Source organism: Brachycentrus maculatus, unplaced genomic scaffold (assembly GCF_059751285.1).
Source record: "Brachycentrus maculatus isolate JH-2025_06_01 unplaced genomic scaffold, ASM5975128v1 h1tg000005l, whole genome shotgun sequence".
Taxonomy (NCBI): Eukaryota; Metazoa; Arthropoda; class Insecta; order Trichoptera; family Brachycentridae; genus Brachycentrus; species Brachycentrus maculatus.
Genome location: NW_028280760.1, coordinates 213,314 through 233,838, shown reverse-complemented (window position 1 = coordinate 233,838; position 20,525 = coordinate 213,314). Strand labels below are relative to the sequence as shown.

General features: G+C 31.8%; 1 protein-coding gene across 1 annotated transcript in view; it reads left to right on the top strand.

Moving 5' to 3' along the window:
* The window catches only part of dve (SATB1_N and homeodomain domain-containing protein dve), a 111,980-nt gene that overhangs the window by 44,020 nt on the left and 47,435 nt on the right, over positions 1–20,525 (top strand). Inside the window, exon 2 of the mRNA XM_088278256.1 lies at positions 29–221. Coding sequence (XP_088134382.1) covers positions 29–221 — 193 coding nt within the window. The remainder of the gene's footprint in view (positions 1–28; positions 222–20,525) is intronic.

The following is a 20,525-nucleotide window of genomic DNA, read 5'->3' as shown; positions in this document are numbered from 1 at the left end:
ATATTTACAATATTATATTTTATTTTAGAGCCACGCTCTGGCCCTGACGCGGGGTTGCAAGACGTCCCCCGGAGTGGGGGGCTGCGAGTCTACTGACCGGCCCCCCAGTCACCCTGCCCGGGGGCCGCCCTCGCACACCCCCCTGGCGCCGCCGCTGACGGACCACTCCGATGCCCTCATCGTGCCCAAGAAGGAAGGATTTGACCTGAGCAAGACATCGGGTAAGTGGCCGAAGGCGGACATTTTTGTTTGAATATGAAATATAGTTTTTTTTATTCGTTTATAGAGTCAGTTGTGGTCCCGTGGTAAGGTCATGGACGTGGAATCAGAGACCTTCATCACTCTTCTACCACATCTTGATTCCTATTGTAAAACATTGGCCACTGAGGCTTACCTGAAAATTGTATTGAAAATTTGAGATATGTTTGTCAATCATAAGGATACAATGATATTTCTGTATTCAACAAAAAAAGGCAAAAAAAAATCTTTATAATTTATTATTTCGATAATAGCCAGTATGTGTAATACGTTTACGATATAGTAAGATGTTTTTTGTATTGTATTTAGATAATGTAATTGTAATGTTTCCATTTCAATACGCAATGTGAATCTTTTTTCCCGAATTGGCGATTCGACTTACTTATATATTTAATTTCAAACTGAGATTTTAAAAAATAATTTTTAAAAATGAGTATTTAAATAGAATAGAATTTGGCAGTTTTATCTACATACGTATGCAAGTATTTTTTGTAAGAAAACCTCATCAGTCCGGTCTACATTCAGAGTACGAATTTCTAAGAAAACTGTTCATTACATTATCTAGCAACATTATTAGTGAATCATCTCGGTTATGAGACAAGTGGCATCTGATCTGAATAACTGTTAATAGTTGATACGATTCGTCGATGCTTTATGGTCGGTACAATTCGACGGTTCTCAGAAAATCCGATAAAAAGGCGGCACGTGACTCGAGGCGTACTGAGACTACCTCTACAAATCGGAGAGAGGCACTGGATTGGAATTTCCAGTTTCCCAATTATCTTTTTTTTTAATTTACACTCTTCAATTTACATCTCCGCCTCTGGTTGTTTTTCAAAAATAATTCACGATTTATTGTTTATATTTTTATGGTGGTTTTCGGCACCGCGACGAATCCAATTCGTACGAATGTTTGAATGCTCTTATCCACTGAACCACAAAACACATTTAAATTTTCACTACAACAAAGTGTATTTTTTCATCAAAAAGAAATTAAAATGGACAGTTGTCTCAAAAAATATCTGACAATCCGTTCCGCTGTTTAAACTGCTAAATATATCACTAAGAATGGGAATATTTATGACCACAGTATGTCATTCATTTATATATTGCAGTGTAGCTGTAATTCGTTATTCGTTAAGGTGGCTTGGTGGGTCTCTGCAAAAAAAATACTCTTTAAATAAACGTATACATAGTTTATGTAAAAATAAAAAATAAAATGAAAAATGTATTTTGATAGGTACTCTGTATGTGATGATAAAGATCCAATTTGATCCAAGTTTTTTCACATTTAACGGAGTATCAACCTTTAGTACAAGATTTAAAAAACCTGCTGTTGGTTGATGCGATAGAATTTAGAATTCAAATTAAATATAAGAAAAAAATAATCTTTTGGCTTCTTTGGATTATTTATAAAAGTTGAAATGTTTTAACATTAAACATGTTAACGTTTGTCTGTGCTGAACTATTCCCCCTTTAGAATAATCCCTAAGATTTCGGTTCCCTCTATAATAATTTTCCATTCATTCATTCTTCCGCGCTCTTTATGAATCATAATCCTAAAATCTCTGGATAACCTTTCTTCCTTGTCTTTCCTCCTGCATATGACATACTTTGTCCTGTTCTGAACCGCGGGATTTTACTTTGAGCTTAATCCGGAACGGTATACTTAAGTATGTGTGATGGCATATACGTATTTATAAAATATTTGCTTATGTGTATAATACGGGGGTTACGTGCACTATTAGGGGAAGAAGTGTTCGTGTGTGAGTGCGATTAAAGAACGTAGGTATAGAAGGGGTGCTTCAAAGTAATCCGCTAAACAAAAAAATAAATCTGCATTTATAGTAGAATGCTACTAAAACATAATCCTTCTTAATGTTTCTACATTTTCACAAAAATAAAATATAAGTATGTACTGTATATTCATACAAACAATATATAATGTGTGTGGGTATGTTTTGAAAACATCCCAAACTATTGTTTTATCTAATATGTACAACAAAAAACATATCATCCCTTAATTTATGACTTGCACATATGACTTGAAATGGATATCCGGCTTCTGAAATTGAAGCAGCAAACTGTTAGGTGTAAAGATATTAAAAACATATTTTCGTGACAAAAAACGGTTGTCCTCAAGCTGAAATACCTTCCAATAGCAAACCCCAAGACATAAAATAATTAAGTGAAGGGTCAATTTCTACGTTCGCAATGAAAAAAAATATCGAATGAAATTTATTAGTTCTTTAAAAAATTTTAAATGAACGAATCAAATTGCGAAAGCTCACTAATTAATCAGGGAATTAATCAAAAATTTGGTCATAGACTGCACGAATCCACCTAAAACACGGATGGAAAACTATATATTAACTTCAACACTCAAACGTTAAATAAGAAAATGGCATAGTTAAGTGTTTTTATTTATTATTTATAAAATAAATTTGATACTCAGGTGACATACTGATGATGACGTAATCAGCCAATTGTAAAGTTCTCTATTTCTTGTGCTTTTCTAAATATAAGTTTAAATGACGAATTGTTTACATGTGTCACAACAGCTTACATACAGTAATACCGCAGACTAAAATAAAACTTAAAATACACTCAACAATTCATTCCACTAATCTTATTTTACCCCAGCATTAGATTTCCCCGAATCACCTGAGCTTAATCGCCGCTTAAGGTACGCTTACTTTATTTTATTTTATTTATTTTATTCCGTCTTCCGATAGCAGTTCGCGGCCTTTTGTTACTCATACTGCCACTCGCGGGCGCGGGGAGGACTAATCCTAGGCCATGATCACAAACCGCGTCAAAGTAGGAGCAAGTTAAAATAAATAATAATATGAATAAATAAGAGTGGAAAAAAAGTATTTAATGCGATCTGTTTTATGGCTTTCTTAAAAGACACATTATTTGAAGAATAACGAAATTTATTGATTGTTAATGCCTAAAAATATAAAAGGTAAGTAAAAGATAAAATCCATAAATACATTACAAATGCATACATTACACCGGTATTACATATTTGATATAATCATTTTCGAATATGTATGTCGTATACGAATTTGACGGAAAAAAATGGACAAATCAATAACAAATGATACTAAATGAAACGAATCGAAAATGAGAAAAAAAAAATATTTCTTCCTTTATTTCTACAGCACTAAAAAATATTTACGATATAACAGTCTTCGAGTCAAGCAAATAGATTAGCGTAACCTACATTAATTTATTTTAATTTTAAGTTGGTATCACTTTCAACATTGTCAGTGGATGACTGAATTAAAAAACCCCACGAAGGCGCGATGGTTTGTAAGTATTGCCTTACAGCCCAGGTACTCTGCTACGATTGAGATTTCATATGTTAATTCTTAATCGGCAGCAGTTATTAATCAAGATTACAGCCAAGAGTTTAAAATTCACACCGGCGGACTCAAGCGGATAAAAAATGTATAAAAAAATCGTGTAGGGATTACGAGAAATACAGCGGAGTCATTTCCATAAGCCGATTTCTTGGCTGACTACCACAAACACCATCACTTTTGGAGGACTTAATGCTCTTATGGAGTTTGGAGGAGAACACCTTAATAGTGCCTATAAGGTGTTAAGGAGTCAACAGGACAACACAACAATACTCGAGATTCGGTTCAAATTGTAATAGCCCTATTTACTTCATTCTTTTATTGGTTTTGTACAAGCTTTACTTAAATTTTTAATTTGGAAATTTTCATTAATTTTTTTTTCAAATAGATAATAACAAAGAATTACGAAGCGAAGAATTTACACACAGATAGAGTGTTGTGGTGTTCAAATAGCGTGTCGGGTAATAATCGATTAGTTGTATCAAAATAAAAAAATAGAAATTAAAACCAAATTGGTTTTTAGATTGAGGTCCTCTTTTCTAAAGTACCTAACATATAATATAAGTAAATATGTACATACGTAATATTGTGTTGTTAGATGCATTTTGTTTGATTTCTTACTTTTCCATAATTTGTTTTTAATTTTCTAAAACATTTGCTAAACACATGTTTGTGATGTAATAATACAATCATTTTTATATGAATCAAGACAGAAATTATAGCTTTTTAAAAATCATGTAAAATATTATATTAACAAAAAGGATATTTATTTCATTAGAAAGGAAATACGTTTCTATTAATTGTGACGCTATGAATTTATGTTAAAATGGATTGGTAAATAGTTTGTTAATGAATCTTTGTTAAAAACAATATCCCTGAATCCTACCAAAAAATGACGTTCAAAATTTATAAATAAATGCACAAATATATTTTAAGGGTATGTTTTTGATCGTTTTGGATCCTTGACCTCGTTTAACACGAAAATGAAAAAGGTTTCTTATTTAAGTGGTAACAATATTCTCTTCCCTAATTTATAGTTTTCTCTCACACTGCTTTCTGCCGCTGTACGGCTACAGGAGTACGCAGTACACGCACACACGCAGACGAAACAAGCCGAGGTTTTGTATGGCATAATCCCGGCTCACCCTAATTCCGTACCTTCGGCTTAATCCGGCTTAGCCCGGCTGAGCTCGGCCCTCCCCCCTCCAAATCTCCCTCCCCGCCTCCTCTCGTGGCTAAAATAACCCCCCTCTGCGATGTACCAGAGGTGACCAAATTAGGTAGAAATTTCTTCAATGATAATGAAAACCTAAAAGTTTTCTAAGGAAATCAATAGTACTTATCTACTTACTGGTACATATAACCGTTTGACAAACCATAGGAACCACAATCATTTTTTTTTCCTTCAATATTACTATCAAATCAATTTTAAGTGGTACAAAGTTCACTGGGCCATCTATTTTTATATGGAAATTAAACAAAAATATATTTAGCAATTCAAATAAAGAAATATTTTTAAAGCTTTTGTGTTGACTTTTTTATTCAAAAGAAAAATAAAACAGATGTACATATTATTGCAGCCTTAAATTTAAATTATTCTTGAAAATATCATATTAAAGAAACCATGTTTTGTGTGTTATCTAATTAATCAGTGTTTATTCACTGAGTAAACTTCGCAGTACTTGAATAATTAAAATAATGTAACTATTTGAATTTTTCTTTTGATTATTTATCTTTACGAATGATTTTTGAAATTTAGCGGTTACAGATTTATGAAATAACGTCAGAAGAAGAAAAAATATATCTTTTGTTAATTTATATTTCATTTCACATTTAACAATGCTTGATTTTATCGATTCCTATAATCATCATTGATGTTTAAATTAAATAAATTAAATTCAGATAGTTAATAAGTGTTTTCCATCAGATTAACCATATAGCTTCCCGTCTAAATACAGTTTTTATCAAATAATGAATTTTTTAAACTTTAAAAACACATTTGTTCCAAAGTTTGGTACCTCTGTCAAGTTGGGGGGCAGCTGTGAAGTGTTCCGATTACTACGAGAGTGTGCGTTGGTTGGTGCGCTTGTGGTAGTGGATTTAACATGTCCTTATTCATATATCAGATTTACACAAAGCCCCATTGATTCGGGGATTGCCTTTATTTGGCGGGATTAATATTTTTTGTAGCGTCTCGGTGGACTGCCTACATTATTATTTATACGATTAAATTCGATTATCATTTAAACTCGATAAAATAAGTACACGATCAATCGATCTTATTTTTCATACAAAAATTTAAATCTTTGACCGATTTTCTCCATCATATATACATGTTTATTTATTACCGCATACTAACATGTCATGTTTTTTCTAGCGAATTTCTATGTCGCTACTGTGAAAATTTTAAAAAGTACAGGTATACAAAATATTATTGAAGTATTTAAATAAGTCGTATAAATTTTGAGTGAATTAAAATGAGTTGAAAGAATGAAACTTCCGATAGAAAAAAATAATAAAAATCATTTTGAAAAATTATTGTTGTATAAAAAGGATAAATAAAATAGCAAAAAAAATATTACTTTATGTAAATTTCATGAATGCTGTAAATCATAAATTATAATATCGTATTTAAATGAAACAAAATAGTAGTAACATCATACGTTTATATTATATGTATAGTATATATTGGGACAAATATATTACATACGTAAACTATTTTCTAAAATGCAACGAGCTTCCTCGGAAAGATACTTGGTATTATTTATACAAAGTAGACCCCTTCGATGGAAATCAGTAAAAATATAATAATAAATCGACATTGATGTTTTTAAATTATTTTGTGATGAAACTGAAGTCAGATTTTGAATAGTAAGAATAGAAGATATATTCGTACGGATAGTTGTACACGATTCCCAAATATTGTTAGCGAAGTAAGCTTCCCGCTGCCGGAACTTGATATTTCCGGATCACATTGTTTGTTCCGTGTCTGATTTCATTCCATTCATCCAGAATAATCCCTCTGCCCGGAGAGGAGTTGGTTCATCAATCATCAGGAGATAATCTCCTTACCCCTGTCTAGCTTCTATCTGCTTACCGCTTGCTGCTTATCCTTCAGTTATGATTGTCTGTTCCTCCTCTTCACCACTTCACCACTTCCCGGCGGGTACACCCAGCGGCTACATAAAACGAAGATCGATACAGAAATTATACGTGTCCACAAATATTGTACCACGGATATCAAATCTTCTTAATTATATTCCATTTTTAGATGTAGAATCCAGAAATAATAATTTGATGAGTGGGCGAATCGCGTGGGCAGATATTCTATCTCAAGTTATAATTAAAGAAAAATGTCAAAACGTGGTTAATTTTAAATTTCACGTGGTTACTTACATCTTCATCATTTTTTATACGTATGTACTTGTAGGGTAAATTTTAATAATTAAAAAGAGTTTCAGAACTATAGTACTCTGAAGGGTACTATGGAACTGCATTAAAATTGAAAACGTAGCGCCGAGAAAACATAAGTTAACAACGTATTATGAGTTAAATTCTAAAAACTAACTAACGAACCATCAAGCCGCTTCCCCGCAGGGGTAGGCAAAGAGAATAGAACGCCACACCACTCTGTCTTTGCAAACATTCTTCGCCTCTTCCACGTTCATGCATCTCCTTATACATACCCGCCGATTATTACGACTCCTAACCTGTTAAATTGTATAATCTTGTTAATTGGTAGATAATGTAATATTTATGTAAATCCACGCTAAAGCACTAATTATCATCAAATGACACTTACTCAAAATATGCAGAAAAGTTTTTTTTGCGATTTAATTTAAATGCGAACCAAATATACACGACGTTTTCATATTAAAATAAATTTCAGTATCCTCTGATTTCGGCTCGAGTGAGGAAAACAGAATGGTTAGGTACTCGTCCCAGAATTAGGTACTGGTACCGGGTTTCTCTAACTCTCGCCCTACTCGCAGATTTGGCGGGTTATCCCAGGTTATAAATGCGCGGGAGGGACGGCACTTGGCGGGAAACGGACTCAGACGTAAACAAACCCCGCTCCTTCCCTCGGGAAACTACCACCGGCTGAGGGGATTCCGGAAGGTTCAAGGACACCATTTATACATACTTTGTGAATTATTGAAAAAAAAAACAAAATTCGGGTGATTTTTCTTTGACGTTTTCATTTCTCATGTCTTCAAAAATTACAAATTATAGGATAAGTTAGCGATATATTTCTCAAATTTTACCATGCATCATTAATCAGCTTAATACACGGTGTCAAAAAACATGCGCCTTTTTCAATTAAATTAAAAATTGAACGAAACGTATTACAAATCGTTGAATTGACCCTAGATTTCTTATGCAATGATAAATACGATAATGGATCAAATTAATGTAACGTCACCACGATCATATATTACACGGAGACTTAATCGTCTTGGGCACCAGTCCAGTATGACAAAATTTTAGATATTATTGCGTAAAATTACCAAACTCTAAATTCATATTCTTTTAAAGTCGAATTAAGATTATTCATCGAACCTTTAGCTCAAGTAATTTTTTTTTTCTTTTTTTTTAGTGTATGTACTAGGATTTATATTAGGTTTATATTAGGATTATCAGATTATATTAAATTACTATTTATAAGTGTTATGGTAACAGAATCTAGCTTTATTTTTTTTCCGATTTTCTATTTAATACGTGCATTTATTCTTTTCGAATCATTTTTACAATGTCGTCAACGCGTTATTCAAAATAGGAATAAAGTCGTTGTTGAATGGACTTGAGCCCAGAACCTCTGGCTCAGAATCCGCGACGATAACTACGGGACTATGATCCGACTCTCAGGTTACTTCTTTACTTATTAATGAGAAAAAAAACACACTCAGTCGGAAAACGTCTAAAAATTTTGTTGCCCCGTGTGGCACACAAAATTAGGTTTGCGATAATACAAACTGGATTTGCGTTACACCTCAGCAAAAACCAATACAGCTTAGCTCAGTAATCTTATTTCTATTAACACCCCGCAAAATGAAATATTTACGTGTCCTTTTGAGACTTCGCTTGATTAAACTATTCCCGAAGAAGCCGTAAAAAAACTGCCGATTTAAAGTTATTACCTCGTAATCTAGGTGTTAATGCTGATATTACAATTAAAGTACCAACACGCATGTAATTGACGTTAATCAGACATACTTATTTTGCATTAAAATGATATTTATAGCAATGCATTCACGTAAATCAAATAGTTTTGAAATATTATGAATACCAAAAAAATACCTAGCAGGAAACTGTAACAGCTTAATAATGGAATTTCAAATATTTTTTTAATTGTTTCAATTGAATTGCAAAATTGTAAATCAAAGCACGATTTATGATTCCACCGAGTTGTTGTGGTAGTTATTTCACAGGTATTGATAAAACCACATGGTATATTAGTGAAAAATTGTAAAGATGCTAATAACGCTAGAGCTAAATTCTCTTACTACAATACCTATGTAGAAGTGAGTTGATTTTTGTAATAAATAAATACATTAAAATATCCGCAAAATATTTTTACACAATCCGAAGTAAAAGGTTTATTATGTTAAAAAAAGAAGTTATTCTATTACAAATTTTGACATCCAAAAAAATTATATACCAATTACATATTATTAATATTATATCAATTTTATATGCACATGGCCTAAACAATAAGAAATTTTAGGAATTCGATACTACATATTATTTAAATTTCGCAGAGAATCGTTCAAACATTGCGTGTTTTACGTAATTGTATATTACTACTAGATTCGTATAAGCATCCCATATACATCTAGAGATATTTTAAGCTTCTCATCTCGTAACTACTCGTTTTATCAAAATGGACTAAATCAACAGGCATTTCAACTTTACGTGACTTAGGAAAATCAACAACATTCATCTATAAATAATGGGATTATATTTTGACAAGAGCGTTAGAACGGTCCGAGGTTCTGTCAACTACTTAATAAAGTCAGTTGCTGGTTGCTAGTTGCTAATCAGCTGCCATGGGAAGCCGTTATCTGCTGTGTAAAGAAGATAATTCTACAAGAACTCGACTTGAAGACGGAATTAAAATTTCGCAAGGTTAGTTGTTAACTCTTGTTTGATGGAGATAACATTTAAGAAGATTTATAATCGTGGCTTTATATTCATTTGCTATTTATAAATAGCGCGTAATTATAATCTCCGTGATTTGAGAGAGATCTAAAACATTAGTTACTTATCATCGTCATGACTTTATTTTAAATAATCTTGAAGGTCTTAAAATCGGAGTTTACTTAACAAAAAAATGGGAGAGCAATTTGCAAATAAGCGTGTCTAAATAAAATATGACAAAACTGTTTCTACATTTTAAGAACAGTCTTAATTTACTTTTAAAAATAAACTTATTTTCATATAATGTCCACCAAATCTTGACGTTGATTAACCAGTTCATCAAAAGGGTCGAGAGCTTAGGCGCCTAGGAGTGGACAAAACAGAAAATGGCTACCTTTTAAAAGAACTGAGAGTGCATTTAGGACTTCATTCAACAATATAAAGACTGTTTGCAAATCTGATTTATGCTCTGTGAATACCAAATGCCACCTATATAATGCCTACACTCCCCCTATTTTCTTATACGGCTGTGAAACATGGCGCTTTACGAAGGTCTGAAGTAGAAGTATGCTCAGCTATGATGTCATGTCTACATGTCCACGAATCATTTTATGTGTGCGATAGCTTGGCTTTGTGAGGAAGTGGAACTAAACCGTAAGACGCAGAAGCTCATGGTCACAACTGTCGTTAAATAAATACAAATGAGTAGGTTAGGGGTCGTGTGTTTTGCGTGCCTCCAGAGAGCCTTAATCAAGCCAGAATTTTCTACAAGGCATCAAGATTTCGTCACCCAAGACGTGCGCTACTGACAATTCATTAGCAGTTCTCATATGAACTTCGGGATACGGACGTGAAGTGGGAAGATGCAAAGCAGCTGGTACCCGACAAAAGAGCTTAGTGGCAATTTGTGGAATCCATATGCTCCATATAGGGAAGGGATGTGGATTAAGTAAGCAATGCCATAAAGGTTAATTATAGTAACGTAAGCTGTACGCGCAAGCCAGTTCTAGGAACCTTCAATTTGATTGATTTCTTAGAATAACCGATAAAACCTTCTTGTTTTGTAAGCCGATCAAATTTGAATAATGAAAATAGATTCGGGTTAAATTGAAAGAATTATAAAGTTTTTAAAAAAAAAGTAACAATCGGAATACAAATCTGTTGATTGTGCTGCTGGATTCCCTTCTTTACCTGTTCTATAAATCTACTTCGCCGTCTTTACCGTCTTAAGAATGGGACTCAAAGATAGGATGTTGGGAGTATCGGATCAATCCAAAGCATACAGAAGGCTATGAAGGTGGTAAATTTAAACGCTTTATTTTTGCCCTCTGCACAAATTATACATTTCAAGAAATCTACCTTTCTTTTTGTTATTATCAAAAAAATGTTTAATAGAAATGTTAATAATAATAATATGTATAAAGAGTCGAAATTCAATTCTACGTAGTTTCTTTACATCCCAGCCAATTAATTGAAAAAATAATTAAGAAATATACGTAATTCGTATGTAAAAATCAAAACTACTACATCAACTTTTATAAAGTTAAGCATGTTATATGGATCAAATGTAAAATATGTGTACTCGTACTTTTTACAATTAAATTCTAGAGATTTTCATTTAACACGTGTAACGGTGAATGCCATCATTAAAGAATTTCTATAATATTCTATAATTCTGAATGGGGTTACTCGTGAACTTTGAAACTGGCTAAATAAATGGGCGTTAACAGAACGATAAATATTTTATCACATCAGTTTGGTAAAATTTAAAGCTAATCCGATATTTGAGCACTGAAATGTGGTAAAATTTGACAGATAAGCATAATATTCTCTATGGTATGTGCATAAATGGCGAGCTTATCTGCGAGTCTGAAGATAATTTAGAACGATTTTTCCCCTACAATAATAATAATAATCATATAAATTATCGTATAACGCACAGATAACCGAGTAAATAATATGTACAAATATAAGTTTTCTACGTTATTCATTTTGAAAAATAGCTTTTGTCACATAAACATTACTTGTTTCATAAAAATCTTAAGTAAAACCATCGAAAACATAAGACATAAGCCATTAAAATCAGTAAAAATCATTCCACCGAATTCAAATTCTAATTCATTTTTACGAAATGATTATATGACGGTTGACGTATTTAACTAGTTCTTATTTTCGTGGGAAACTATGTTAAACTTTGTAAACGTAAGTTTCATCGAAAATACACTGGCGCCTGTTCATGCAGATGATGTAAACCTTAAAAAAAAACTTGAAAACTTTTTTTTTTCAAAAATATATTTTTGCTATTAACATCACATGCAAGTTATTGATAAACAATATCAATAACATGAATATCGGTATTCCGCTTATGATCTGTTTTGTATTATTTTTTTCAAATAATATATGTACAAATTACGTTTGATTTTTTTTTTTTACATATTTTCAAAAATTAACCAACTTTGATTTTTTTTCTGAAACTTTAAATAAGCAGTTGAAAATATAATTTTATTTAATTTTTGCTGTCGATTTTCATCGGATTTTTGCGCCCAAAAAATAATCCCAGGAAAGTGAAATACAATAACACGTCTTAATCAGAGAAAAATGGTATTGCTCACCTTGTTTACAGCACTATTTATTTTAAATGACAAGTTATTTCTAGGTTTAAAACTAGTACATATGATATTATAATATGTACTCATAAACATTCATGTATGTCGACATATGTATGGTATATGCATATCGACTTTGCGTGTAAGAATTATAAGAAAAAAAACATAAAATAAGGAATAATACTTTTTTATTTTAGTTTTTGGATTAGAACACAATTTAGTGGCTTTAGTGGAGTATTCTATTACACATTATGTAACTCGATATATAATGGATTCATTATCTATGGATAAAATAATATCATAATACCAAGAAACCGAGAGGAAGTACCTGCATATTTATAGGGGCTCATTTTACTTTTGTCTTCATCAAATGTTCAATATTGAGTTTGGTATGGTTCAATATGATGGAATCTTTTATATAACCACTTCCGCATATAAAACTTTGACTGACATAAGTTTGAATTCAGTACATATATTTAAAAAAAACGCACTCCTCACACACACTCACACTCAGTAAGTAGGTACCTAATAACATACATAGGTACGTAAGAAATAAAAAAATGTCAAAAAGTATCTAAAACACCAGTTATCTGTTTTTTTTATGTTTATAGCATATTTCTGTTGGTTAAAAAATATAAACATCTAGCTAACAAACTAATTTTCATCTGTTTCATATTATTTTTTAAATACTGTTGATGATTAACAATAAATAATTGATAATCTAAATAATTAAATTACATATAATAATCTAACAAATTAATTTCATAAATAATAGTAAAGAATTAAATTACATAAATATATTTTTATAAACTTTATTTAAGAACTTGATAACAAAGTACATAAATCACGTTTATCGAGACTTTATAATGTGTATACGTGGAAGATTATTATGTACTTCATAGAACAAGCAAATCATGTTACTATGGAATAGTAGTTAGCGCGTTTTGCTGCAGTGCTAGAGACCCCGGATTTGATTCCCGGTGTAAATGATTTTTCACTCTAATATTTATTCAATATCACCCTAGACAGGCACCTGAATCACTAGGCCGATCGTCTGGGCTTTATTTGGTTGACGATAAAGATAATACTGCTTCGAAACATGTAGCTTAAGGGTCAAACTAGTTAAATTAATAAAGGTATCAAATTGTTTAATTAATTTTACTAGTAACTTTGGTGATAATTTCTCAAATATGTGATTAAGACGTAAGAAAACCTTTTATGTGAATAAAACAATATTACATTAAATAAAATATTACTACAAAATACAGGTATGTACATGATACGTGAAAGAAGGATAATGTGTTTGTTTCTTTCAGTCTGTATCCTGTTTCCATATTCCATTTATAATAAAAAGATATGAATAATTCCTGTTTGGGAGAAGCTTTGGATTTAAGAGAGAGATGCATACAAATATTCCGCCCCTCAAATCCTGAAATAAGATAATGTAACTCGCAGATGGATGGACCTTTTTATATTATAAGCTTACTTTGGGATAGTATTAAAGGATTTGGAGGCATTACGCCAAGATAAGCCGCATTTTATTATTTAATACGAAATATTTTCTTTACCTATAAGTAGTTTACATTTTTTCGCAATTACTTATTCGTTTTGTGTTGCTGTATTTTGTTTTATGATGGCAAAAACGGATTTTTTTGATGTTAACAATATTAATTTCAGGATTCCAAATTATCAATGAAAAGAAAATATCCCTATTCTTTTCTTATCTTTTTTATTCCAACTAAAAATTAAATAAAAGTAATCCATATTTATGCTGGTAAAAAAAACACACAAAATTTATCGTTGTTTTTTTTTTAATGACTTAATAAATAATAGAGCTTAATAAATAATAGAGCATATAAAAACACGCGTGTATCGAATGAAACGTGGTGTCAAATTTTCAAAGCATTCAGTGAAACCCTAGAGGATATTTGAGATTTTTAACAAAATTACATTTACATTTTTATTTATAAATATTGAAAGCAAATCAAACATAAATACTTGCAGTTTTAAATAGAAACATAATATTTTTAATATCAATGTGAAAGCAGATCACTGACGTCACAATAACAAACTGTGAATTTAGATCGATCGCACTGCCAAACATTCACGAGTCGCTTTAAAATAAAATTGCAATTGGTCTCATTTCAATGCTCTGATGTCACCTTTTGCTGGACTGACCCTACTATTTCTCTAGAATAATGATTGAATAATTTCCTATTTTAATTCGCTAGACGGGGATCAGAGTCGTTATATTTGGATGTAAATATTTAATTGCGGATTAGCCCCCTCCCGTACATCCCGACCTACTCATTGTACCTTAATCCGACTACCGGCCGTAACTGCATGGCCGCATCCGAATAACGCTTCCCATACAAATAGGCTAAATAATATGCAACCCCTCCATCCTTCGTGAATTATTCTCTTGCGTGAGGTGAATTATTCTCTTTAAAGGTCTCAGAAAAATGCACTTTAATTGACATACGAACTTAATTTATTACACTGCACTATAACATTAACATAATTTATTGCACTTTTATATTGATTGGAGTTAATCGATCTAGTTTAATAATTAACTTAAATTATTAATACATTTACTCTTAAGGTATGAATATATATTTTTTTTAATAAAATATTTTCGAACTATATTAATCAATTTGCGTTATTAAGCAGCTTTGATTGCTATCCACACTCAAATGAAGAGAAGGGCACGGTACCGGATTCGCGTAAACCAGGATGAAAGACATTACTGCTATTTGGGGAAAATAAATAGAGGAGGAATAATATATTTGGAAAGGAGAATACATCCAATGGTTAGGGCCTTCGTGATAATGTACCCGCACTCTCACTTGTTGTGTCATTTGGAGACCACTCACATTTCCTTTTGAGGATGTAAAAGTTACTTGTCATTTACCAATTTAGAAAAAATGGCATTAATAAACAAATACTAATTAACAGATATCCATCATCTATTGTACAACAGGCAGGCGCAGTGGCGTAGTTGAGTAGATTGCTCGACTGTGAAATTGGCGTCGTGGGTTCGATTTCCGCCAATTGCACAAAACAAATTAAAGAAAGATTTATTTTCAATTGGTCTGGGTGCTTGTGATGTATTTTTCACATTTACCTTCCCTTTCCTTACAGACTAGTACAAAAATAGAGGTTTTGCGAATTATTCATGTTATTTTTAAAGCTAATTCTATCTATCCTTCACAAACACATGGCTCGAACGCTCCTTATATTATATTTAAAAGGATTATTCTTATCTGCACAGTACAAAATCATTTATTTATAAAAAGAGTAAAAAAGTTAAAACGTTTAATTTAAAGTGTACGACCACCTGTTTAAAAATAAAATTCAAACATATGTGTATAAAATAAATAATCTTTTCGTTTCTCAAAGGCGCCATCCCGCAGCTTAGGGTAAACCGTCAAAGGCGGATAGGGATGGATTTGCCACCCTAGAAGATTTGCGCCCGCTAAGGATTTGGCGCCCGACTAGGATTTCCCGCCCCGACTCACATCTATTTACGTCACCCACATACAAATATGTATGTCGTGTAGTCAACCTCTCGGTAGTGCCGAATATTGGCTATCACTATTTAGTTCGTTTGTTAAGTTTTAATAAATATATTGAGTTATTAAACCAGCGCTTGGTTTATTATTAGCTGTTAGTTCCAATTTTTTTTCATGAATTGATTCGGATAATCATGATTTTCATGAATTAATTGAGGTTTCACTTGGTAAATACCAATATTTCTCTTAACATTTATTCACTAGTGCATTTGTAAACAAATTGATTATGTTTAATGAAATTAATTTGGTGATATTTATAAGATCTATTTCTTGCAATTTTTCAAATAATTCATAACTATTCTTGATTGTGTGTTCCAGTGTAAAAATGTTATTGAATTTGATCATCTGGTTTAATTTTTTAGAAAGATAGTATTTCGGTGCAGAGAAGGGTGGAACCAAGGGACGTATTGAGATCAATTGCTTATGGTACTTTAACTTTGGTATGCCGTATAGACGGGGTACTCCGGGGTAGCTTGCCACGTGTCGATTGAACTGCATCTTGCCACGCCTTAACTATTTAAGTGGTATCCACAATTTTAAGAACAATATTTGAATACTTATTATACTCGCTATAATTAACTTTCCTTTTCGATGTTCCCCTATTGGGTCGGTATGTCCGACGGTTGTATTGTTCATTTGAAAACTGTTTTTACTAAACACATTTTTGAAATAAAAAATATCCGTATTTTAATTACGGTATAATAATATTGGTGTCATATTTTGTTCTTCAAGTTTTTTGATTACACTTAAAGTTTTATTTATATTCTTTAAAAATTACATATATTGGTTACCTGCGCAATATTATTCGTCCTAAAGCTAAAAGAATCTCTTGTGCGCTCTAAACCTGGAGCTAAAGGCTGCAGGAAGGCAAATAGGAGATTTTCCATGAATCCTTAATGCAGAATCCTTACCTCACCTTAGCCTATCTGTCCCTCTCCCCCACCCCCTCCCCCTCACCCACCTCTGTCCTCAACAAATCCGGTGGTGGATTATAATTCGAGGTGCATGTAGTCACTTGCACATAAAGAACAGTGAATTTCAGAGAGCATTATTGCTATTAAAATTTAAAGTGGCTGCATTATTTCAACTCGAACCATACAAAAGAAAACATTTTTTAATTTAAGGAAATTTTATATGTATGAGATATACAAAACATATCACTATTTTGTCAATTTTATAATACATACTTATCTCCTTGACCTTACATAAGAAAATCAGTTTTACGGATATGACCAAAAGATGATAAAAGTGTTCTTATTTAGGTGGAAAGAGGCTATGAAATATTTTTGCATAGAATAAAGCATTCAAAAAAATCCTTATTATTATAGTATTTAAAATTGATTAATTTAATTGAAACATAAATACTTTTTTACTTATGATGTCTCTTTAAACATAAAAATCACCGAAATTTTTGAGTCAATTTTTTTGGCAACACAATTTTAAAACTGCCTAATTTTTTCCTATTTTACTAGCATGTTTTTTAAAAAACTTAAAAAAAAACGCAAGAAAAATGGTTTAAAGCCTCACATATCAGCACGATTAGGCTTAAAGAAAATTCTATGAACTTATCTATTCTATGGACGATAAATTATCACATATTTGGTAGCGCGTGTTATTTTCAATCAGTTCTTTTTCGAGGGGTCCTTGTATAGAATCTAAGAAATTTCTCAAAAGTCGTTCATCACGTAGTTCAGGAATAGCTCTAATCCCCGACTCGTGGGACGCCTCAAGGGCAAGGGCGGAGTAAGGAACAGCTGATCCCCAGATCCGATCCCCCACTAATCCGACTAATACGTTCGTAAGATAATTTAAGTGGAGGCAGCGTGGCTGTTTATATAAGATCCTGTTCTTAACGAATCCGCCTGTTGCTGTACGTAATATCTATATCGAATAAAGGTCCTAATCTAACAGAATCCATTATTTCTTACTTTATTGCATAAATATGGGTTACATTATTTTGCCCATTATTAGGTTACATTTAATATTACAGTGGTTTTAACAGATACTTAATATTTAAAAAAGTAAAATGAAAATTAAATTAGTTAAATAATTTCAAAAGTATATTTTGTTATTTTATATGAATGAAAAAAAAACAAGACATCGAATTTCAATGTCACAGTATATTCCGGACATTTGTAAAACTATCAACGATGAGATATAATCGATCGTTTAAAAATTATCGCGATTTGTTTTGAAATTTTGCTTATTAAAGTATTTTTGATACATTTTTTTTGGAAACTAAAATTGGTGAAAAAAAAACTTCAAACGTCAAACCGCTGGCTTGAGACGTTAATTTATTTTCATAATTTGATGATAAATTAAAAATCAATACAACTATTGTACAGTCAAATATTTTTAATGTGTAGTTAAATATTGTCATGCACGAGTGTTAAAGAGAAATAAAAGAAAGAGTTTTAACATATTTGTGTGTATATCATTTTGAATGTGATCAATAAATGTTCCCTTTTACTAATTCTCATCCACAAGGGGTTAAGTCAAGGTACACTCTCGAGATATTAGTACGGCGCACTTTTCCAGACCAAAAGGTCTTGTATTTATTACGTCTATTTATCCCAAACTAACTAATCCCCATCATCAAACGTCAGAGGGATATTGAATCATTGAATTCGTTCCCTATTTATTTGCTTATTGTTCATTTACTCGGTGATTTCATACATGAAAGAATATTATCTCATTGATCATCTCAACTTGTTTGTATGACAAACTACTCATACACCACAAAGTAAATTGACCGACGCTGAATTATATTCGATGAATTATAAGTATCGTATTATGTAGGAATGTGCATGAAAATTAATTATATATATATATATATATATATATATATATATATATATATATATATATATATATATATATATGTGTGTGTATGTGTGTGTGTGTGTGTGTGTGTGTATTGTTAAAAAATAAACATTGTTTATATGATTATTGGAATGGTCAACTGGCCACAATTCATAAAAATATATACTTACTAAACTTTTTAATACAATTTACTGAAAAAAATGCTTCTTGGCTACTTTCTGTATTTCACATGGTTTAAAATTTCATTTGCCTATTTATTTTAAAGTATATATTTTTTTTATATATTTTTTTTGTTTCAATCGGGTTCTGTGTATAAAAGTCCTCTTTATTGTAAAATATTTAATAAAAACACCCATTTTATGATTTTTATTGACTTAATGTATCAAGATAAATGGGCTGATTTGCTGATGTGATGAACACAATCGTGTGTACTCTACTAAAAAATATATATTTAATTTAAATGATAAAAGTTTTATATAGGCCTAAATATTTCTGATTAGGGATTTGCCTTTACGTTTCCTTATGTTTACATTTAATCAAAATATTATCCTGATTGATTTCACGCGTGATTTATGTAAGGACCCCCGAGATCCGTCTCCACCGCATCGTGTTTATTCATTACGGACCCCCACCCCTCCCTTCATCCCCTACCCTCCTTGGTCTCCTTCCTCTCCCCTGACTGCCAGCGCAGGAGAATCCTCCGTCGGATAGGGATGATTATATGTCAGATGTATTCCTGAAAGTTAATCACAAATGAAGCATTATTCACCGTTGTCGTATTATTATTATACTCGTATATAAAAACATACATATGTATTTATACGGTTACTTCAGAATCACACTTGCGAAACAAAAAATATAGTTAATTTATTTAGCAATCACTTTGTGGTAATATGTATCCATCATTATTTTATGTTTCACATGGTAAATACTACTATTTCTTGTCACACATTTTTTTAAACACGTGTCACAATAGATTTGAAGAAAAGGAAAAAAATATGTTGTTTCGTTTACCTAGTTTGTTTCAACCTAATTATCTGCCTCCCTAGTATATTGTTAAGCGCGCTAAGCGCGTTTGGCTACTGTTCTGGAGAACTCGGATTCGATTCCCAGGAGAGTCAAAATATATAAGGGCGATTATCACTCTCATATTGATTTACATCACCCTTGACTGGTACAAGAAATGTCACATACCTTCGTGCAATTAATGATTATAATGCGTAGATACGATGCAATGCCATATGCACCATTGGGTGAAGAGAAGTATGTCAGAGAATACCTTAGAATTTGGAATAGGTCTAATATATATAAACAGTAAATAACTTCACATTTTGGAATATTGCTACACACATTTAAAATTGATAATTCTGATAATACGCATTGGAACTGATAGGGGAGAACCACCATGAAGAGAACGGCCTATGAAGAGAACAGTTGCATTTGCAAGGAAAGTAATAAACCTAGCGACACCCCGCACCCCATCACGTGATCACAGTGGTGTGATGACATCACGAGTAAAGTTGGCGGGAAGTCCATTCATTGTGCTTCGGACAGTGGAAGAAAGAGATTTTCGGACGTGGTAAAAAAATAAACTGTGCTAACTGCTAAGTAAACGTGGAGTAAAAAGGTTTTACCCGTAGTTTAACTTGATTATATAGTTTTTGTGTGGTAAGGTTATATTGAATAATATTAAATCCATATCGATAATTTTTATTTTTTTCTAAAATAAGTCCTAATTCAATGAAGAGAACACGCCGCAG